Source organism: Acomys minous, assembly GCF_964271855.1.
Source record: "Acomys minous genome assembly, chromosome: 19".
Taxonomy (NCBI): Eukaryota; Metazoa; Chordata; class Mammalia; order Rodentia; family Muridae; genus Acomys; species Acomys minous.
The window spans coordinates 59,600,685-59,625,065 of record NC_140499.1 but is presented as its reverse complement, the minus strand read 5'-3'; the positions used below and the strand labels follow the sequence as shown (position 1 = coordinate 59,625,065).

The window sequence follows — 24,381 nt, the reverse complement described above, 5'->3', positions numbered from 1 at the left end:
TTTACAAATGTACTTTATTTGGGGTTCTTAGATGCCTATACCTACCTCGCTTCCAACCCATCTACCCTAGATAGGAGAGAAAAGAGGTTAAGGACAGGAGAAGCAGACCTTTTAAGACTCAGTTCCTTGGGCAGATTCTACTGTTCACCATCAGGATTCCAGAAGAATCCCTTTAAACGGCAAACCAGAAACTCAGCAAAAGTGACGGCAACCTCAGCAGCTGGAACCCGAACCTCGGAGCCTTCTCTGGAGCGTTTCTCTCTGTGAGCATCTCAAAGCAGAGAGATGTGCAGCCAAGCCATGTGAACCAATGTGAAGGCTACAAGCCAAAAGGCCGAGCCTCTGTTTGGGGCTTCATATTTATCTCCTCCCAGAGTCCGTGCCAAGATGCTTATCAGCTGGCAAAGACCAGGCCTCCACATGAGACGGTTTCTCTTCTACAGAGAAGAGACAGACAAACATCACGCACCCTCTCATGACTCTGTAGTGGACAAACGTCACACACCCTCACATCCACCACAGAACTCACTATACTGCTTCTTCTTATACACCCTACAAGTTCTCTGTACAGGTGTTGCCCAATCTGTCTTTATCACACACTCCCCTGCATCTGGGAGAGAGCCTGGAACATAACCAGTATTGATGGTGTTGTAGAAGCCGGAAAACTTGAACCAGACTGACAACTCATTGCATTCGCATGTAACATTTGCAGGTAAAGCTGTTTGGGCAAGATAGATAGATAGATAGATAGATAGATAGATAGATAGACAGACAGACAGACAGACAGACAGACAGATACTGTATGGCACACTACAGCTCCCAATGCCACTATGGCAAATGAACAGGTAATGGAAAGGTGAGATAGAGGAACAGGGTGGTGCATGCGTGGTGGAGAGAGGTGGAACCAGAGGCATGATGGCTGTGAAAGGTGTGAGAGAAAGCTGCGGTTAAAGGCGGAACATGTTGTTGCCCAGTAGAGACAGCAGGGTGGTATGCAGCAGCCTGGAACTTGCACGGGCTCAGCCCTCATCCTCGAACAAGCTACCCGGCTGCAAGATCACCTTAGCTCTGAGCAGCGATGGGATATCTGAGACCTGCATGGTCCACACTTCCCACGGAGGCCATGCTGGTATTAGTGGTCCATACTGCTGACACAGGCTGTGATGAAGCCAGAGGGTATGTCCATGTGTTGAGGGACATGGTCCCTCAGGGAGGGTGGGGGGTCCATGGTCTTCCTCTAGCCAGGGGCTGTGTTGACATCCAAGGCCTGTGCTGTCCCCGAGGGCCATGTTGATATCCATTGCTGAGAACCATGTCTGGATCCATGGTCCTGATGCAGCTGGGGGCTGGGCTGATGTCCATGACCTGTGTTACCACCAAAAGTCTTGTGAAAGTCCATGGTCTGTGCTGTAACCTAAAGCCATGTCATTTTCTGTGGGCTATGCTGCTGCTACACAGGGCCATATTGATGTGGGTGGTCTGCCCAGTGGCCTGGAGTTGTGTTGATGTCTGCAGTCTGTCTGTGGTCTGTGCTGCCACCTGATCCATGTTGGCGTCCATAGGCTGAGATGCTTCCAGGGTCCATGTGTGGCCTGTGTTGCCCTGGAGGCCGTATTTCAAGGGCTATGATAGTGTCCATGGCCTGTGCTTTGGCAGAGGGCCGTGTTGATGTCTGTGGCCCATGCTATCATCAGAGGCCAGGTGGAAGTCCTTGGCACATCCTGATGCTGGAAATCATGTGGATGTTTGTGGTCTGGGCTGTTGCCAGAAACCATGTAGAAGCCCAGTATCCATGTTCCCACTGACCATGAAAGCCAAGGAAGCTGCTCCTGCGGCGGCATTGATGACAGTTGACACGCAATTGAGAAGGAGGGACATACAAGGCTTCTTCAGTGACAACCCCTACCTCTACCCCAACCCTGCTCTCCAGAAAGTAACAGTCTAAAGGGGAAGCCATCCAAGAAAATGCTTAAAAACTGTGACAAGATGCTGAGGCTGAGGTGTAGGTCTCCACAACTGATGGCTGATTTGGCAGGGGTACAGAGGGAGGTGGACTCAGCTTTCTTTCTCTCTCTCTCTCTCTTTTTTTTTTAAGATTTATTTATTTATCATTTATACAATGTTCTGCCTACATTGTGAGCAGAAGAGGGCACCAGATTTCAGTATAGATGGTTGTGAGCCACCATGTGGTTGTTGGGAATTGAACTCAGGGTCTTTGGAAGAGCAGACAGGGCTCTTAACCACTGAGCCATCTCTCCAGGCCCAGGACTCAGCTTTCTTTAGGAGCCTGGCCACTGGAAGTTTGACCATGCTCCAGTGTGTATATGGACAACACAAGTTGGACATTTTCTTCCTTTTTTTTTCTTTCTTCTCTTTTTGGGGGTAGAGGGAAGGTCACAAGGGTGGAGGGAAGACCTGGGAGGACTGGAAAGTGAGGGTGATCGGGGCATGTGATATGAAATTTACAATAATCAATAAAAATATTATGTTGGAAAGAACTTGTAAAAATATATTTGATAAACAATGGCTAGAAAGATGACTCAGTGATTAAGAGCATTTACTATTCTTGCAGAAGCCACTGGTTCAGTTACACACACACACACACACACACACACACACACACACACACACACGTCACACAAAACAACACACACACACACAGAAGAATTATATCCATTTTTTAATGAGACCTTCCAGGTTCCAGATAATACTCAGAACTCCTTAATTGCATTTATTTAGCTTTTGTAATAATCCCAAGTCAATGTCATTTTTATCTTCTTTCAGATAAAAACAATCCAGCCTGAAAATAATCAAACTGAGGGATGAAATTAATAAAATAGAAACAGAGAGAACAATATAAAAATCAATAAAACAAAAAGCTGGTTCTTTGAGAAAAATCAAAAAGATAGACAAACAATTATTCAAACTAACTGAAAGGCAGAGAGAGAGAGAGAGAGAGAGAGAGAGAGAGAGAATCCAAAACAAGAAACCCAGAAACAAAAAGGGACACATAATAAACACCAAGGAAATCTAAAGAATTATTAGGTCATACTTTAAAAATATGAACTCCACATAAATCAAAAAGAAATGGATACTTTCCTCAATAAATACCACTCACAAAAAATTAAATCAAGCTCAGATGAACAATTTAATAGATCCATAACCCCTAGAGAAATAGAAGCAGTCATGAAAAGTCTCCCAACCAAAATACCCCTCAGGGCCAGATGGTTTTAGTGCAGACTATTGCCAGACTTTCAAAGAAGAGATAAAACTAATACTTCTCAAAGTGCTCCACAAAATAGAAACAGAAGGGACCTTGCCATGTTGGAGGACCCTGTTGCTGAAGGTTGCAGCCTCCATGACTGGGCAGGTCTCTAAGTTCAACCCAAGATGGAGGGCTCCCTGCCTGTCCTTATTTGGAGGATGTCCCTGAGCTAGATGCCTGACTTATCATAGAAGTAGCCTCTGACACAGCTTCCTGCAGAATGCCCCCACCTCCGCCCTCGCCCATATGGTATTTAGGTAGTGTGCCCCTGCATGGGCAATAGGACTGAGCTGTTTAATGCAAATGAAGTACACTATAAGCACCAATCAGACTACCTCTTGGCTGCCTTACTTTTCCTATATATTCCCCTCATCCCTGGAATAACACGGATCTGCCTCCCTGAAGCTGGTCCCAGCCTGCCTAGCCATGCATCCCGCATCTGCTCCTGCTTTTGTGGGCTGGTGGCCAAAAGCCCCTGAGGGAAAAGGAGACCCTCACATTGCCAAATTCATTTTATGAGGCCACAGTCACTCTGACACTCAAACCACACCAAGATTCAACAAAGAAAGAGAATTACAGACCAATTTCCCCCCAAGAACATTGATGCAAAAAATATTCTATAGAATACTTGCAAACTGAACCCAAGAACATATCAAAAAGATCACCCATCGTGACCAAATAGGCTTCTTCCCAGAGTTGCAGGGATGGTTCAACTTACAAAAATCAGTCAATGTAATCCACCACATAAAGAAATTGGAAGAACAAAACCAAAAGAAAACACATGATCATCTCATTAGATACTGAAAAGGCCTTTGACATAATCCAATATCTTTTCATGATAAAAAAAAATCTTAGAGAAGTTAGGGATACAAGGGACAGACCTAAACATAATAAAGACAATTTACAGAAAGCCTATAGCCAACATCAAATTAAATGGAGAGAAACTCAAAGCAATTCCACTAAACTCGGGAGCAAGATAAGGCTGTCCATATCTATTCAATATAGCCAATCTATTCAATACTTGGAGCAATAAGACAACTGAAGAAGATCAAGGGAGATACAAATTGGAAAGGAAGAAATCAAAGATGATATGATAGTATATATAAGCAACCCCAAAAATTTCACCAGGGAGTTCCTACAGCTGATACACACCTTCAGCAAGGTAGCTGGATATAAGATCAAGAAGAAGAAGAAGAAGAAGAAGAAGAAGAAGAAGAAGAAGAAGAAGAACAACAACAACAACAACAACAACAACAACAACAACAACCAAACCAGTAGCTCTCCTATATACAAATGACAAATGGGCTGAGAAAGACATCAGGGAAACAAGGCCTTTCACAACAGCCACAAATAATATAAAATATCTTAGGGTAACTCTAACCAAGCAAGTGAAGGACTGCAATTTGCTATGCCTGCAAGATGCGCAGGGGTAATGGTGGCCCAGAACTTGTGGAAGCGGCCAGCCAACGACTGGTACAACCTGAGGCCCATGCCAGGAGAGGGAGCCCGTGCTGGGCACTGCCTGGATGGCCAGGAACAAGAGGCTGGATATGTCAGGGACCCAGGATAGAACCAAATATGACTGGGAAAAAAAGTCAATGAAATGATTCCTAATGATATTCTACAATAATCATAGCTTAGTTCCTAGCCCAATCCTAATCAGGGAGGCTTCATCCAGCAACTGATGGGAGCAGATATGGAGGTTCACAGCCAGACATTAGGCAGAGCTCTGGGTACCCAGTAGAAGATGAGGAGGAAGGACTGTAGGAGCCAGAGGGGTCTAGGACACCTCAAGAACACAGCTCACAGAATCAACTAAGGTCTCACAGTGTCTCACAGAGACTGAGGTGACGATCACAGAGCCTGCATGAGTCTGTGCTGGGTCCTCTTCATATGTAATGTAGTTATGTGGAGTGGTGTTATTTTGGGACTCCTAATAGTGGGAGTTGGGGCGGATGCTTCTGACTCTTTTGCCTGCTTCTGGGACCCTTTTCCTCCTACTGGCTTGCTTCATGCAGCCTTGATATGAGGATTTGTGCCTAGTCTTATTGTGTTATGCTGTGTTCAGTTGACATCCCTGGGGGACTTGATCTTTTCTGAAGGTAAATGGAGGAGCAATGGATCTGGGGATGGGGGGACTGTGAGGAGTGGAGGGAGGGGAAATTGCACTTGAAGAAATTGCAATCAAGATGTAATGTAATATATGAGAGAAGATTTTTTAAACAAACAAACAACAACAAAACCAAGAAACACACAAAGAAACCCCATCTGGAAAACACACACACACACACACACACAAAATGGAAATCAAACTAAATAAGCAAAAGACTGATATTACAAAAAAATGTGCAAGCAAAGTAAAATGGGACAAAAAAAAATACCCCTGGGTTCATTTTGGGTTGCCCAACTACTCCTGAGCACGGTTTCTCTGCTCATGAGTGGTTAATTACGCAGTGAGACTCAACAGAGACAACTGATTCTTCCTTTTTTAGCAAGGATCAATTGCTGATAGTTCCTTAGGGGTAAGAACCCATATCTCCTTCTCAGTCCAGTTGTTTCTGGAAAAAACTGTTTCCTTGCAGTCAACTACCACAGTGGGCTTTTACAGTCTTTCTACCTCCTTTTCTGCATAGATTCCTCAGCCTTGAGGGAAGGGATTGGATGAAGACATCACATTTAGGACCAGGCGCTCCAAAGTCTCACTCACATTTGGGGATCTCTGTGTTAGTCCCCACATACTGTAGCTTCTCTGAGCTATGGGTATAGCAGTATGCCATTACAAGTCATTCTGTGGCTATCTTCCTTTAGTGAAATAACAGCACTAGATGGTTTTCCCCCTTGGACCTATGACCTATCTAGTTTTGGGTTCTTGGCCACCTTAGGAGGGTCAAGTACACAGCTCTTCAATGTCTTGAAAGTCTTACTGCCATGGTTAGAGTTATTCTAAAGTAGATTATTAGACATAGATATTAGACTATTAGATTATATAGATCTGATATATATATAGACAGTGGGGGCTTCTAAAGAGATATTGTAAAGAAATGAGTTAGAAGTTAATTGTGTGTAATTAGAAAGAAATGATATATATATATCATACCTCAATAATCACCACAGATCATTGCCTCTTCATCTATCTCTCCTGTACTTCTAACCTGGAAGAATGCTGATGCATGTGCAGTTCTCATTATGTGCTTCTAGACTAGATGGTGGGTGGCCAAACAAGACACCAAATCTATCACTTTGGCCTAATATTAGGGAGTTCTGCTGCTATATTGCCCAGGAAACAGTGCCCCAACCCTGAATAAAGAACCCCATGTCTCCCCCAGCTGGAGGAAGGGTTAGTCTGGTTTACTTTTGGTTCATAGGAGCAGTCTGTTAGGAAAGGGTGCCCTCTTCTGACCTGGACAGGGTTCCGCAGTCTCAAGCCCTCTTAGTTTCTTTTTTATTTTTTATTTTTAATTAATTTATTCAGGTTACATCTCAATTGTTATCTCTTCCCTTATATCCTCCCTTCCCTCCCTCCCTCCTGTTTTCACCCTATTCCCCTCCCTCATGTCTGTGACTGATGGGGGCCTCCTCTCCCATTATATGGTCACAGCCTCTCAAGTCTCATCCTGGTAGCCTGCTTATCCTTTCTCTGAGTGCCACCAGGCCTTCACACCAAGGAGAAGTGGTCAAATATGGGGCACCAGAGTTCATGTCAGAATCAGTCCCCAATCTCCGTTCAACTGTGGAGATTGTCCTGTCCATTGGCTAGATCTGAGTAGGGATTTGATGTTTATTGCATGTATTGCCCTTGGCTGGTGCCATAGTTTGAGCAGAACCCCTGGGCCCAGATCTGTTCTTCATTATGTTCTTCTTGTAGGTTTCTAGGACCCTCTAGATCCTTCTATTTTCCCATTCCCCCATACTTCTCTCACCTAGAGTCCCAATAGGATGTTCTCACATCTATCCCAATCTCCTGGTAAGGGAAGACTATCATGGGCCATGCCTCTTGGGCTAGTGCCCAATTATAAATGAGTATATACCATGTGAGTCTAGTTTCTTAGAGACCACAGGAGCTGCAGCGTGGCCTGAAAAAAAGACTGGCCAACCCTGGCAACTTAGATCAGCGAGTCTCAACCTGTGGGTCACAGGCCTTTTGGGGTCAAACAACCTTTTCACGGGGGTCTCATAACAAGTATCCTGCATACTAAGATTCATAACAGTAGCTATTGGGACTGGAGTTACCAGTGGTGGTGATTGGTCCTGTGGGTGCTGAGAACTGAACCAGGGTGCTCTTAACCACTAAGCCATCTCTTCAGGCCCCGTTCTGTCTTTAAGTATGGCTTGGTTACCCAATAACATTTGTGTGTGTGTGTGCATGCGCATATATGTATATGTATGCATATTCACAATAATATGCTTTGTGTACCCAAACAATTTGTACTTAGGTCAAGTTTCTTCATTGGCATCACATAATTATACCAAGTGTGGTGAGCTACAGGCTTATTCAAAGTCACACTGGAAGCAAGTCAGCTTACAAGTCATAACTAAGTGAGTCTGACTGAACTGTGATTATGTGCACACCTCTCCTGTGGCTCTCCGCCATGATATGGAGCTGCTTAACATGTGTCAGGTTAAACATTTATGAGCATCTGTTGAATGCCAGGCCCTGAGGACTCAGTGTTTTGCTCTGTCCTCACATCAACAGCTCTGGGTGCTGTTCTACAAGATTTCCCAGTGAACAAGACCAAGACCAGCACCTGTGGTTTCTCCCAGGTCCTATGTCCCCCTATTTCAGATATTCCCTGTCTTCTGACAACAATGGAGGCTTCTAAAGAGATATTGTAAAGAAATGAGTTAGAAGTTAATTGTGTGTAATTAGAAAGAAATAGAGACAGCTAAATGTCTGTTAACAAGGAGCTTGTTAAAGTGCTTCCTCTATGTATGCACAACGACATAGCTAATAGATCAGTGAAATCACCTCCAAAGAGCCCAGCTGAAGCCATGTTGGTTTCTAAACTAGTCCTGCTTTCCAGATACAGGTGTTTATCTGTATCTGGAAGGTGTGAGCCAGATTAAAGGTGTGTTTTCCTGCCTCGAGATCCAGATCAAAAGCGTCTTCCTGCCTCAAAGGTTCAGACTGGAAGTGGATCTATGCACTCAAACCAAGCAAAACTCTTTCACAGGCATGCCCTCCCCCTCCCCCCCACACCCCCCCCCACACCCCCGGTACTCCAGCACACTGCCTAGGCGTCATCTTCCAATATCTCTTATCTATGTACTTTATAATATGTTAGCTAGCATACAAGGCAGTATGTTTTGTCACGACATTTTCCTATATGCACATCATTGAGGTTTGCTCATTCGCTGTTTGAAAGTAAACCACGGGAGCACCTAGTTCTCAGCTCTTGTTCTGTGGAAGGTTTGTGGAGATCTTAGGAAGTGGAGCTTTGCTACAGGAAGTGAGTCATGGGGGGAGGGGCGTTGAAGTTTTAGAGCTTAGCCCCACTTCCTGTTCCCTTTCTGCTTCCTGACCGCCACCAAGGCAGTGTGGCCAGCTGTCCCTTGGTCTTGCTCTCATGCCTTCCTCACCAATGATGGACAGAGTTCCCTCAGACTGTAAGCGGAAATAGCCCATGCCTTGTTTCAGTTGTTTCTTGTCAGGCGCTTTGTTACAGCAATGAGAAAAGCAAGTAATACCTTGCTCCTGCCTCCACTCGCTTTCTCACAGGCTTCTTTATTACTCCTGGGTGGCCCTTCTGCTTTCATGGTTTTTTTTTTTATGTGTATTCAAAAGCCTGCCCATGAGAGAGAGCATGCAACATCTTACCTTCCTTCCCCCATCACCCTCTCTTGCTTACACCCAGCTAGAGCCCTTCTTCCTCCCCATACCCACTCCTCGACTTTCATGTTCAACATATATGTGTGTTTACTTTTCCACTCCACTTCTATTTTAAGCAGTGGGAGAGAAAGTGAGAAAACAAAGGGAGGGACGTGCATTGGTCATTGGTTGTCCACAGCCGGACACCCACTGTAAACTACAGTCATAGGACACTCCAAGCTAAGTGTCACAGCAGAACGTGGCTGCAATGCACGGAAGAAACTTTACATCACACGCGATCCGTGGACAGAGTCAGCGCCTGTGGAAGTTCCACTTGGGATCGCAGGGAGAGGTGAACAGGGTCCAGAGCCAGCCAGCATTTGAAACCTGACTCATGAGGACTCCCCAGAGGTGTGACCCAGTTCCTGAGATTCCACCTGGAAAGCATCTACAGACTGGGCAAACACCTGTAACCAGATCTCTCCAAGGAAGGGTAGAGTGCGGAGGGGGTGCGGTGGGGGGAGTTGGGGAAGGACACGTGAGGTAGGATTCTGGAGGCCAAGGCAGGGACACTGAGACACTCAGGACTGAATCCAGCAACCAGGCCAGACAGCATCCATACACCTTACTGCCGCTCAGCTTTCTTCTATTTACTTCTGCTCCTCATGTACTTAACACCCTATGGCAATTTAGCGAGGCGGCTCTACCCTGGCCTCTTCTTCATCCTATTCATCTCTTTCTTATTTATTTATTTATTTATTTATTTATTTATTTATTTATTTATTTATTATGTATACAGTGCGCATTAGATCACATTATAGATGGTCGTGAGCCACCATGCGGTTGCTGGGAATTGAACTCAGGACCTCTGGAAGAACAGCAGTGCTCAGTGCTCTTAACTGCTGCGTCATCTCTCCAGCCCTACACCTCTTTCTTATCATCTTACTTTCCAAAACAAAACCATAGACTGGAGTGGAGACTCATGTCAACCTCCAGAGATGTGGGACTGTCTGTTATCTAATACCATCTCTCTCTTTCTCCTCTCTCTCTCTCTCCCTCCCTCCCTCCCTCTCTCTCTCTCTCTCTCTCTCTCTCTCTCTCTCTCTCTCTCTCTCCCTCCCTCCCTCCCCAGTCTACCTTGAGTCACAGCTTCCTCATCTCCTCCCGTTTTTGTCCCTACTGACATCCCTTCTTTTTACCCTCCACTATCTAGCAGTCCGACAACAATCACCCCCCTGATTCTGCCTTTCCTTCCCTTTCCGCTCCTACCAACAGCAGCTAACAGTGGCATCGATGTCCTTTTTCCTCTTGACATACTGGATTTGCACAGGTATGGCTGTTTTTATTTGATGAGTGCTGTATTTTTCACAGTGGATCTACCTCTTGGTGGAAATGATGCTTGCAGGCAGTATTCTGTTCCTAGAATACCGAGAATCAAGTCTGGCGCCCTGAATGCCAGTGTAACAGAGGGAATGCCCCCTAAGCCCTATGACAACTAGTCACTCTTAAACACAGCGATCACTTCCTTTAGTGATTTGAAAAATAAGATGCCAGGCAACAGATATTAGATGGAGAAGTTTATTGTAAGAGCATTGAGAGAGAAGGAAATGGGGGGGGGGGCAGGGATACCCCAGAAAGAAGCAGAGAGGCAGAGAAAGAGAGGAAGAGAGAGGAGGAAGAAGATAAGAAGAGATAAGAGGAGAGAGGGAGAGAGGCAGGATGGGTCTGTCCTTTTATAGCCTGAGCAGGGCCACACCCAGTGGCAGGTAGACAATGACATCACAGGTAGGAAGACTAGGGCAGAATCCTAACACTTTCCTCTGAAAGAATAAAGGTGTCTTCGTTAAGGTTTTATTGCTGTAAAGAGGCACCATGACTATGGCAACTCTCATAAAGGAAAACATTAATTGGGGCTGGCAGATAGCTTCAGAGGTTTAGCCCATTATCCTCACAGTGGGAAGCATGGCGGCCTGCAGGCAGACGTGGTGCTGGAGAAGGAGCTGGGAGTTCTACATCCGGATCTGAAGGCAACAGGAAGTGAGTGACACACTGGCCAGGCTTAGCTTCTGAGACCTCAAAGCCCACCCCCTAGTGACACACCTTCTCCAACAAGGCCACACCTCCTCCATCAAGGCCACACCTCCTCCATCAAGGCCACACCTCCTCCATCAAGGCCACACCTCCTCCATCAAGGCCACACCTCCTCCAACAAAGCCATACCTCCTAAACGTGCCACTCCTTATGGACCTATGAGATCATTTTTATTCTAACTACCACAAAAGGTGACATAAGCTTTAAAAAGTTAAACTAATGTCTTAACTCCATATGCACAAGTCCTAATGCAAAATATAAGAAACATGAAAAGGGCTGGAGAGATGGCTCAGAGGTTAAGAGCACTGGTTGCTCTTCCTGAGGTCTTGAGTTCAATTCCGAACAACTACATGATGGCTCATAACCATTTATAACGTGATCTAATGCCCTCTTCTGGACTGCAGGCATACATGCAGTCAGAGCACTATATATAAAATAAATAAATAAATAAATCTTTTTTAAACACATGAAAAAAGAGGACAATACATTTCCTTCAAAAATTCTTAATCTTGTATTAATGGTCCTTAGTGAAAATGAGTGAATAAGATGAAGTTCCATAAAAATGTTCAAAGAAACAAACAGGTCATAAATAAACATAAATTCCAAAGGAATACAAACAAACTTATGAATGACATGAGGAAATCAATACAGGATCTTAAAATGGGCTGCAGTGAAGAGCTGGAAATATTGGTGAAAAGCCAAACTGAAGTGCTGGGGGAAAATTAAGAAGTCAGCTAAAAATATTAGTGCGAAGCTGCAACAACAGACTAGATTGTGGGGATTATAGAGTATCAAAGCCTGAAGGCAAGATGGAAGGGTTTGAGCATGCTGTCAGCGACAAGGATAAATTAGTGAACATGTATGAACAGAACATATGAGGCCTATGGAATACACGACAGGACCCAATCCATGAGCCCACAGGCTTAGGTGAAGGGAAAGAATTTTATTTTCAATAAAATCATGGAAACTTCCCCAGTCTAAGAAAAGATAGGCCCATAGTGATACAAGAGGCATTTAGAACACCAAATACTCAAGACTGGAAAAGAAATTTACACATCGTATTATAATTAAAACAGTAAATATACAGAACAAAGAAAGTGTAGTAAGAATTCAGGAGAAAAATACCAAGTTGCACTAAGACAAGCCATCAGAGTAACAGCAGATATCTCGAAAAGAAAATGTTAAAAGCCAAGAGGGGTTGGACTAATGTATCAAGTCCTGATAGATTACAGGTCAAATTAGATTACACTAACCTGCAAAAAAGGAGAAAGGGGATTAATTAAACAAACTAACAAACAAAACAAAACCTTCCACAATTACAAAAAAACGAACAAAACCTAATGGAATTCATGGCCACTAAGACAGCCCTATCAATAATACCATAAGGAATTCTTCAGACTGAAGAAAAAGATAAACACGTGTAAAACATAGAGGAAAGACAAGATGACAGCAGAACAGTAGTTAAACAAACAAGGAGGAAGAAAACACCAAATATGACTGAATCGGCAAAATCATAGGACAGGACACATACCTTTCAATAACGCGGTCTCAGTTACCCCATCAAAGCACACAGACCAGGAGGTTGGAAACTGAATCCGGCTGTTTGCTGCTTCCAAGAGGTGCACCTCACAGTCCAAGGCAGACGCTACATTAGAGTGAAAGGTAGAAAAAGCTATTCCAAACCAATGAAACTAGAGAACAATCAGGAATCACTATTAAAACATCTGACACGTCCACTCTCCCCGCCTCCCATGCCAGCGCCACAGTCTGATTCCCCACCTCGCAGCAGTCCTTGTACCGCAGCCTCCTCTTCCTCTCTTCCCCCATTCCCAGCAGGGCACGGATCTTCCCCTACAGAGAAAGAAGGTCTTCTCCTCCACCGCCCCACCCATCCCTTTGTCTCAGCCGCACCCCCTACAGGTATTCCTGGAAACCCTTCTGCCTAAGGAATCCAGTAGGTGATTTTTACCCTCCTTCCTCTCCACCAATTCTAACCCCCTCTGTCTTACCCCAGCTTTGTAGCAGATGACCTGCTATGCCCTCTCCTTCCTCTTTGGCCCCATTTCCAGGGGCTTTTTAGATCCTGGAAGCATGTCCAGCTTTCTTCCCTCCTCCGGACCTTCACAGCCCTTCTAGCCCATCCCCATCCCCCATTGTCTGCCCCCAATACCTAGAAACACATACCCAGGACCCCCAGTGGCCACACCTGGCGAGATCTCAGAAGCATTCCCTGCCAGGCAACCCACAGCCGCCACACTCTCCTAAGAACCAGGGAGGGCAAGATGCCCAGGTGCCTAAGCACCAGTGAAAGCCCAACCAGAAACAGTCAGGACAATATGTCTTCATTAGAGCCCAACAACCCTCCACAGCAGGGCCCTGAGAAGTGCAATCTGGCTGAAGCATAAGACAAGGGCTTCCAAATAACTAGTTTGAATGTGATCAACGACCTGAAAGACGATGTGAGTCAACCCGTTAATTAAATCTGTGAAAGCACAAGCAAAACATGGAATGAAATGAAGAAAATTGATCATGATGTGGAAGTGGAAATGGAATTATTAGCCTGCCCTGTGGCTGGTGAGGCTAAGTTTCCAAGGACAGAAGGCTATACCGAAGACCTCTGTGAGGAACCAGGGGACTCAGGCTTTTGAGCTCAAGAGTAGTGTAAACAAAGCACTTTTCATTTTTATTATTAAAGTGAGTAAAAGGTGAGGCGACATTTACAAGTACAACAAGGGGACACACCTGGCATTCTTCTCTTATCATCTTTGAGTCATGTGAAAAGCGTCAAGAATGTTCCTCCCAAGCCTCTGCCTTTCCCCGAAGAGGTAATGCAGACATGCTGGAGACTCCCCTTCAAGTCTTTGCTTTTAACTGCATTCATTTATCACCGTTTATGCAATTCTTTCTCAAAGGCCACATGTAGGAATAACATTATGTCCTATCCATAGCTCACAGTAAGTTTATAGCTTCCTTTCACAGGCTCCCACGTGGGATCAAAAAAGAAAACCCAAACTGAGGGAAAACTTGTTGAGGAATTTTAATTCAGAACACGGCTGCTCTGGCAGGAGATCATATCTAAAGACCTTCTAGGTCCATGTGATCTTTCTGGGATACAGACATGCCTTTAATCCCAGGAGACAGAGGCAGGCAGATCTCTGAGTTCAAGGCCAGCCTGATGCAGAACACGTTTTAGGTAAAGAAAAGTTTAGGTTCAGGCATTGTGGTGCCTGCCTTTAACCCCAGCACTTGGGAGACAGAGGCTCGCAGATCTCTTGAGTTCTAGTCAGTTCTGTTCAGGCAGTTTGGTTGGGGGTGAGTTGAGAGGCAGTGCAGTGGAATTGAGTTTGTAGCAGTTCAGTTCATGGAATTCAGAAGCAGTTTTTTGCTGGGAGAGTTTTATAGAGAGAGGTTGAAGAGGGAACAAGCTAGACACAGGTGAGGACAGAACAATCCAGAGGATGAGAAAGAGCCAGAAGCTTAGAACAGATTGCTAACGTTAGTCTGAAGCCAAGCAGAGCAATTCAGTTTCACGGAAACTGAGATGCCAGATTGAACCAGTCGGCTTGGTGAAAAGTTTGAGCCAGAATGGCTGAGTTGAACCAGCCAGCCCAGAGCTCAGAAAGAGCTAGAAAGGATGCGCTTATTCATCAGTAAGTCTCAGAGGCTGAAAACATTCCAGGCCTAAGTTAGCTTGTATGGGGGCTAGAAGCTTCCAGGACTAGGCCTAGGTTAGCAGACAGAGGCAGTAATCCTCCAAGACAACAATTAAATCAGGTGAATAAAAGATACTTTAACAAATATTGGAAATGAAAAATTTAGGAATTCAAACAGGAATTACAGAGGAAAGCTTCGCCAACAGAATATAAAAAATGGAAGAGTGAATCTCAGACCTTGAGGACAAACAAGATAGAAGAAGCGGATACCTCGGTCAAAGATAAGGTAAATCTAAACAAATCAAGCACAAAATATGCAGGAAATCTGGGCCTAGGAGGTGATTTGAAAGCAAATATAATGTGGGGAATCTGAATGGCAGGAAAGCACACTAGCATGGAGGCTTAGGATGGAGTAGTTATTGCTCAGCATTGTGCTATAAGCTAATTAAATAGATCCTGGCCTCTCTGCGTGGTTACTTGGGTATAAAGCTGGTTAAAGAGTAACTACTGATTTTATTGAAATTATTACTAATATCAAATGATAACAATCATTCAACAACTGCCCCCAATTGTCCCCTGATATGCCAATAAAGCAGCTTATAGCCAATTGCTGAGCAGGGGAGAGAATAGGGCTGGACTTCCTGCCAGCCAAAGGAAGCCAATTTAGAAGAGGTAGTAGTGGATTCAGTGATGGGAGAGACTTGAGAGATGTCAGGAGAAGGAGGTGGAAACCTACAGAGTGCAAGTATGTCTGGGAGGTACGCTGGAGGAAACCAATTTAGCTCAGAGGGTTAAGAATAGAGTAATAGAACAAGGTCAGCACACTAAACAGAGAATTCTCGACAGAGGAATATCAAATGGCTGAGAAACACTTAAAGAAATGCTCAGCCTCGTTAGTAATCAGAGAAATGCAAATCAAAACGACACTGAGATTCCATCTTACACCCATCACAATGGCTAAGATCAAAAACTCAAGTGACACCACATGCTGGCGAGGATGTGGAGAGAGAGAGGAACATTTCTTCATTGCTGGTGGGAATGCAAACTAATATAGCCACTTTGGAAATCTATCTGGCGCTTTCTCAGGAAAATGGGAATAGGGCTTCCTCAAGATCCAGCTATTCCACTCCTTGGAATATACCCAGAAAATGCTCTACCACACAACAGGGACATATGCTCAACCATGTTCATAGCTGCCTTATTCATAATAGCCAGAACATGGAAGCAGCCTAAGTGTCCCTCAGTAGAAGAATGGATAAAGAAACTGTGGTACATTTACACTATGGAATACTATTCAGCTATTAAAAACAAGGAATTCCTGAAATTTGTGGACAAATGGATTGAACTAGAAATTATCATAATGAGTGAGTTCACCCAGAAGCAAAAAGAGACAAATGGTAAATACTCACTTATATCAAGACACTAGCCCAAGGGGCATGTCCCATGAAAAACTCTACTTACCAGGAAAGTGGGTCAGAAGGGAGGACATCCTATTGGGACTTTAGGTGAGAGAAGCATGGGAGAATGTGGAAATAGAAGGATCCAGAGGGTCCTGGAAACCTACAAGAAGAACATTATGACGGGCAGATCTGGGTCCTGGGGTCCTGCTCAAACTATGGCATCAGCCAAGGAAAATATAGGCAGTAAACTTTGAACCCCTACCCAGACCTAGCCGATGGACAGGACATTCTCCCCCATTGAGTGGGGAGTGAGGTCTGACTTTCATACGAACTCTGGTGCCCCAGTTTTGACCACGTCCCTTTGATGGGGAGGCCCGGTGGCACTCAGAGGAAGGATAACAGGTCACCAAGAAGAGACTCGATACCCTATGAGCATATGCAGGGGAAGGAGGCTCCCCTCAGTCACAGACATAGGGGAGGGGAGTAGGGAGGAAGCAGGAGGGAGGGAGGAATGGGAGGATACAAGGGACGGGCTAACAATTGAGATGTAATATGAATAAATTAATAAAATATTAAAAAAAGAGTAGAGTAATAACGGCTCAGTTCTTGAACTGTGAGGCTTGTTTAAATAACATAATAGAGTCTCAACTACTTGTGTGATACCCAGGTTAAGAGAGAAATTGAAAGACTAGTAGGTAAGATTTACATTTGCAGTGTCAACTCCACATGCATTTTGCAATTTAGGGGAAAACATTATCTTATCTATGAGAGTCCAAAGTTTTGTACCTAAATCAGTCTCTATCGTATCTCATCTCTATCAACCTAAAAACACCTATCTAGACCTAAAAGCATCTTCTTAACTTGTAAACAACTAACAAAAATATGTAAAGAATTAAACAACTTGGACCTCAAGAAAACAATCTGACTAAAAATGGGGCACAGATATATAAATAGAGAATTCCCAAAAGAGGAAGCACAAATGGCTAAGAACCACTTAAACAAATGTTCAAAATGTCTTAATCATCAGAGAATTGCAAATTAAAATCACTTTGAGATTTCATCTTACACCAGTCAGAATGGCCAACATCAAGTTAAAAAATGACACTCCATGCTCGTGAGGATGTGGAGCAGTAAGAACACTCACCCACTGCTAGTGGGAGTGCCAGCTTGTGTACCCACTATTGGAATCTGGGTGGTGGTCCCTCAGCAAGCTGGGAATAGATCTACCACAAGAACCATATATACCACTCTTGAGCATATAATCAGAGGATGCTTTATTCTACTACAGAGGCGCCTACCTGCTCAAGCATGTTCATTGCTGCTCTGTGTATAATAGCCAAAAATTGGGAATAGCCTAGAAGTCCATCAATGGTTGAATGGATAAAGAAAATGTGGTACATTTAATATTATTCAGACATTAGAAGTAATGAAATCATGAAATTCACAGTATGAATAGAGATAGAAAAAAATGTCCTAAGTAAGGTAACGCAGATGCAGAAAGACAAATGTGGTAAGTAATAACTCATATGTAAAGGGTTTTTTTTTCTTCTGGTTAAGTCTTTGATAAGCAAAGTACAACCCATATAATCCCAGGGTTAGGCGTGTATAGAGTAAGGGTCTGAGGAGGAAGGTTGGGTCTCCATAGGAATGGCAAATCAAAGATGGTTGTGGATGAATGAGCCAGGGGACAGGAATGGGAAGAGCAGACGGAGAGGAGGAGGGAGGAGGGGTGTAAGTCAGGGAATACAGGGAGGGGCAGCTAGAACTAAGGGTCATAAACTGGATGGCGGCGCACGCCTGTAATCCCAGCACTCAGGAGGCAGAGGTAGACGGATCTCTGTGAGTTCAAGGTCAGCCTGGTCTACAGAGCAAATTCCAGGACAGTCAAGGGTACACAGAGAAACTATGTCTCCAAAAATGAGGGAGAGAGAGAGAGAGAGAGAGAGAGAGAGAGAGAGAGAGAGAGAGAGAGAGAGAGAGGGAGGGAGGGAGGGAGAGAGAGGGAGAGAGAGAGAGCACTAAGGGTCATTTGATGGGGTCATATGGAAAACTAATACAGCAGAAGCTTCCTGAAACATATCTGCATATGCAGGTGACCTAACTGGAATTACCAATCATTGGGAAGATGCAGCCCCAGTTAGACAGCTCTTGCGACCAAATGAAGTTTCCAGCACTGGGAACAGGTTATATCTTATCAAGCGGTTGGCCAAAGGGCCCCATGGGAATCCCTCAACAACTTAGGATGTTGCCAATGCTACTGATCACGCTCCACAAATGGAGGGCAAGACCCTATTACTGAAGACAACACTTAACACAATTCATCTGGCCAGCCCCACAAGCACATTGGTGCGAGTACACTAAATGGGTTCAGCGGGCTCAGCGGGCTCAGCGGGCTCAGCGGGAGGAGATCAAGGAAGAACTGGAACAAACACAGTATTCCTATGAGTACACTGTGAATGCCTGTTCATCCAGAAAAAAAGTTACTTGTGCATGCAGATTTAAAAATAAATGAATATCTTCTAAAAAATGTAATGGACCGTTGTGGGTACTGAAAGAAATTTCAATCCACAGTAACATTTAACCTATGGCATGGTTACTACTCATCACTCTCATGCAGGGAAAAAAAAAATTTATTTTTCAAGGGCAACTTTTAAGGAAAAGAGCTTGTGTAACTAACTCTACAGTTGTAGCCACGGTACATGCTAAAGGGGTAGGCTATAGTTGTTAAAGATAACCCGCTGTGTAGTGGAACAACAACAAAAAAAGTGCTCTGATGGCAAGGCCCCACCCACCAACGGGTCCATCCGACTTGTGAAAATGCAGATTCATTTGAAAGAAGAGTGCCTGATCTGTGATTTCTGGAGGGCGTCCCTGCTCCTCAAGAGTGACTGCCTGGGAAAGTACTTCCTCAAGGTTGACACACAGGCTGACCGAACTCTCAGGCAAGGGACAGGGGCTCCACCTAAATCTTAGCTTCATTTCTGCAACTATGATAAAAAGTATTCTGAACATAAGTAACTTAGGGGAGAAAAGGCTTATTTCTGCTCACAGTTCCAGGCTAGAGGGCATCATAACAGAGAAATCCAAGTGACAGGAACGTGAACAGAGAGAAATAAGCGCATGCGTGCTTCCTGCTCTGCTAGCTTCTCCTCTCATAGGGCTGAGCACTCAACCCCAGGGAACAGCGCTGTCCCCTTCAGGCTGGGTCTTCTTACACTGACTGATGTAATCAAGACAATTCACTATAGATATGTCCACAGGCCACCCTAATCCAGACAATCCTTCATTAAGGCTCTCTTCCAGATGATTCTAGATGGTATAAAGTTAACAATTAATTTAACAGCCCAGCTGTTAGGCATCACACCTTTAATCCCAGCACTTGGGGGGTGGGGAGGGCAGAGGCAGGTGAATCTCTGAGTTCAGGGCCAGTCTGGTCTACAGAGCAAGTTCCAGGATGGCCAGAGTTACACAGAGAGACCCTGTTTTGAAAAAACAAAGGGGGTCTGGAGAGATGGCTCAGTAGTTAAGAGCACCACCTGTTCTTCCAAAGGTTCTGAATTCAATCCCCAGCAACCACATGGTGGCTCACAGCCATCTGTAATGTCATCTGATGCCCTCTTCTTGCCTACAAATGTTCATGCAGGCAGAACACTGTATACATAATAATAATAAATAAACCTAAAAAAGAAAACAAAGAGGTGAAATAAAGCAATTAAATTAACCACCACAACTCTATGCCCTTTCAACCAAATTCATCCTTTTGAGCTGTAGCCTTCTACCCCGTGACCCCAGTATCTCATGTTCATCTAATAATATAAAATTTATCCCAACCTTAAAAGCCACCATAATCTTCTAAAATCCAAATTCTTGGGCTGGAGAGATGGCTCAGAGGTTAAGAGCACCGTCTTGCTCTTCCAGAGGTCCTGAGTTCAAATCCCAGCAACCACATGATGGCTCATAACCATCTATAATGAGATCTGGTGCCTTCTTCTGGCGAGCAAGTGTACATGCAGGCAAACACTGTATACATAATAAATAAATAAATATTTTTTAAAATTAAAATGATAAGATAAAATCCAAATACTTTAAAAGCCCAAAGTCTTTTCATTGTATGCGCCTATAAAAATCTAAAATAAAGTCAGACGCAGTGGTACACACCTGTAATCCCAGCACTCAGGGAAGCAGAGGTGGGAGGGTTTCTGTGAGTTCGAGGCCAGCCTAGTCTACAAAGCAAGTCCAGGACAGCCAAGGGTACACAGAGAAATCCCATCTCAAACAAAACAAAACAAAACAAAAATTTTATTCTAAAACAAGTTATATATTCCAACTTATAATGGTGCAAAGTAAATATACCTTTTCCAAAAGACAAGAGTGAGGGCATAATACAACAATATCAAAACAAAACCAAAGTCCAGCAGGGCAAATACCAAATCCTGAAGCTTGGGGTCCAGACCTGGGCTGCATAATATAACCTTCTGCCATAAAAACAAGAGCATCGTTTTTGAGCTCAAACTCATTCAAGCTCCCCAAACAGCCCAATTCTTGACCAAAGTATCAAATAGCCTCTATCCAAGTTCCTGATGAAACCCTTGCTCCTGCTTGAAACCTTGTGAACTTAATATGATTACATCCACTTCCACACACAACGCTTTCAACTGCTCACATCTCTCCAGCCCACAACCCTGCACCGTTCATCAGTCTTCCCTCTCTCCCTCATTTCTCCCCACAAATCCCCAAAAGTAAAAAAAAAACAAACCCACACACACGTTAGGTTCATCACAGCATCAGCCCCATCCATTCATACCATTTTCTGATCCAATTTAATTTCCATTGTGAAGATAAAATGCCCTGACATAAAGCAGCTGAGAGGAGACATCCAACCAAAGGCTTCACTTTGTGGAAACACAAATCCGTTAGAAAGAGAACGGGAACTGGAATGCTACAGGGAGTCCTTGCTCCTGGCTAGTGGTGGCCTTGGAAAGCATTTCTCTAGGATCGGTTCACAGAGGCTACCACAACGGTGACGTAAGGATGGCAGTCTTCTCTTAAAGCCAGCAACAGAACCAGGCAGCATTGTCTGTATGGCACTGGCTTTTCAGTCATGAAGAAATACAAGACTGAGGGGGTACGTAGAGTTTTGTTCTTTAGCTTCTTAGAGTTACCAATGCCAAGCAATGGTTGGAATCACTGCAAGAAATTCCCAATAGGCCATACGATGGAGCTACGAAGACGAAATCTAAGCACAATAGAAAGCCAAGATGTTAGAGAGGCCAGAACCATAGATCATCATGGAAGAAAATTACATTCCCAACAGAGAGGCTGTATATGCTATGAGAAGAGAATCTGGGAGAGGCGGGGCAGGACTACCTAAGCTCTTTGAGCTCAGACTATTCCATCAGGATCCCCAGGAGCCAAACATAGATCTATAGGGTTTGGTGTTTGTCCTAGTTTTCTGGCTTGCTTTGTCCAATATTTGCTCGCTATGCCTCCATTTTTCTTAGGGAATGGAAACGTTTACTCTGTGCTATTGTATGTTGGAAGTCTGAAGCTTGTGGTTTGACTATGGGGGGTCTCATAGTTAAGAGCTTTGCCTTCAGTCTCAGGAGAGAATATAGACTTAGAACAATCTCGGCACTGATAAAGTATAGTAGGGTTCGTGTTTTGCCTTCTGGCCCCAAGCTTCTGGAATAGTGGCTCATGAGACTCAAAAATACATTTACAAATACACAGGCCATATAACTAGGCTCTTCTTCAACTAGCTCAGAACTTAAAATAGTCCATTTATACTAATCTTTTGTTTTGTTTTGTTTTTTGTTTTTGAAGACAGAGTTTCTCTGTGTATCCTTAGACCAGGCTGGCCTCGAACTCACAGCGATCCGCCTGCCTCTGCCTCCCAAGTGCTGGGATTAAAGAAGTGCGCCACCACGCCCAGCTCAGTTTATACTAATCTTCATTCTGCTATGAGGCTGGTTACCGCTGCTCAGGTACCATGCATCTGTCCTCCTCATATATTCCCAGGGCAAATCCCTCATGCCTGGCTCTATCCCAAAATCCTTTCTGCCTGCCATATGTCTTGCCTTCTGTTCTACCCTTTCCTATAGGTCATAGGTTTTTAATTGACAGACAACACATCCATAGAGCACACAAAATAGTCTCTCTACAGTAAAGACTATGGGATGAAATTTGGAATGAATTTGGAATAAATGTATTTTGTATAATGAGACATCCAAAGTGACTCGGGTGTCAGGGGCAAGATGTTGTGGTTTTAATGTGCAATGTTCCCCAAGGGCTCATGTGTGTAAATACTTGGTCCCCAAGTGGTAGACCTGGAAGTCACATAACCCTTTCACAGGGGTCATCTAAGGCCATCAGAAAACACAGAAATTTACATTATGATTCATAACTGTAGCAAAATTACAGTTATGAAGTAGCAACATAAATAATTTTATGGTTGGGGGTCACCACAGCATGAAGAACTGTATTAAAGAGTTGCAGCATCAGGAAGGTTGAGAGCCACTGCTTTAGGAGGTAGAATCTTATTGTAGGAAGTGGGTCATAGGGCAGAGGGTGAGCATGGCTCTACTTCCTGTTCCCTCTCTGCTTCCTGACTGCTGAGGCAATGTGGCCACTTCCGCCATCACGCCTTCCTTGCTATGATGGAACGTGTTTCCTGAAGCTGTAAGCCAGACAGCTACCTTCTCCTTCAAATTGTTTCTTGTCAGGCATTGGTCACAATGATGAGGAAAATATGGGGGAGTAATAGGGGGCTTCTTCCCAACACCAAGCTACTGGAGAAAGTCCCCCAAGAGTAGTGCACACATTGAGACACTTACAGGAGCAAACATTGGCTCCTCTTCCAAACACATGTCCACTGAGCCGCAAAGACCTGCAACTCACCGAGGTCCACCCTAGACAAGAGTCCTGGGCAGTGGGGGATTTGGAAGGCTTTTAGAGCTGTTCTGATACCATCACATCCAGGAAGGTTGCCTTCTTTGGGAGGAAAGGATGCTCAGCAAATGGCTAAAGAATATAGTGAGGGTCACCAGAGGCCAGCCCACAGGACACCTGTATACAGAAACCCTCTGAGGCAGATCTCACAATAGCCTGGCTGCCGTGAAGAAGGCAGGATGCCAACTGTCTGAGCCACAGTGGATTTACAAAAAGCAGCTACTAAATAAAAATAATTCATCTGTCTCTAACCTCTGCTTCCAGGGAAGGGGACGGTTGGAGAATGAGTGATCTGTTTCCTACTGCGGGTTTCTGGGCCACAGGTCAGGCCTAAGATTGGAAGATGAGAGGAGCTTTCAACTGGATTTGAGGTTTAAGTTTTCAATTGAACTGGACTGAACTATTTTTTTTTTTCAATGCCTGGAAGTGACCAGAAAGCTATATGTCTGTTCAAGCCAGTCTTCAGGGGCAAGTCAGAGGGATTGTATATAACAAGGCAGATAGCAGTGAGTGAAGGAGAAAAAAAAAAACAAACAAACCAGCCTCTTGTTTTAAGTTCAATCCATTTGACAAACCAATGTGTATTATTATATTTTTTATTTTATTTATATTTATATTTTTATTTATTTTTATTATTATTATTATTATATTATTATTATTATTATTATTATTATTATTATTATTATTATTATTATTATTCCACAAAGTCTTCTGGAGAGACACAAAAGAAGATAAGAGTATATTTGTAGGTAAAAGGGATAAATGAAAAGAGACTTTGAGTTTTCCATTTTTACTGTCCCATATTATCTGAATATTTCATTAAAAACCCCGTACCACTTTTATAAAGAACCACTTTTATTAAAATGTAGATGTAAAACCACAGTGCAAGCCGGAATCCTGTAGTCTTTTTCTCAGTTAGTGAGTTGTAGGAGGATTTGTTCAGTAACACGCTATCCGCAGGGGTTGCAATGTGGTGTCTGCCAATTGCTCTTGGTGTAAGTAATCTCACCACAGTTGGTTTCAAGATGCCTGCAGCTTAATAACTAGCTCACAAAATTCCTTGATATTTAACACTTTACAACTGGCTGGGCAAATTTCTGGATGTTTAATTATTGGCTTAAACTGGTACCAGGGAAGCGGAGCACCTTGTAGGAGGCAGTGACGAATGTCCTTTCTCTGTCACGCTGTCCCCAGACTCTGTGAACATCACCTGCTGAC

At 44.0% G+C, this 24,381-nt stretch overlaps 1 protein-coding gene across 2 annotated transcripts in view; it reads right to left on the bottom strand.

Moving 5' to 3' along the window:
• Nucleotides 1–13,422, bottom strand: part of CD5L (CD5 molecule like) — a 114,597-nt gene extending 101,175 nt beyond the window's left edge. The window contains exons 1-2 of one of the 2 annotated variants that reach the window (XM_084768425.1): nucleotides 13,347–13,422; nucleotides 12,694–12,807 (exon numbers count right to left, since the gene is read on the bottom strand). In XM_084768425.1, the coding sequence (XP_084624551.1) occupies nucleotides 12,694–12,807; nucleotides 13,347–13,389 (157 nt within the window). In that variant the 5' untranslated portion in view covers nucleotides 13,390–13,422. Of the gene's footprint in view, nucleotides 1–12,693; nucleotides 12,808–12,941; nucleotides 13,044–13,346 lie in introns of those variants that run through there. The other variant, XM_084768427.1, reaches the window with a different exon arrangement.
• Between the last annotated feature and the right edge of the window lie 10,959 nt (nucleotides 13,423–24,381).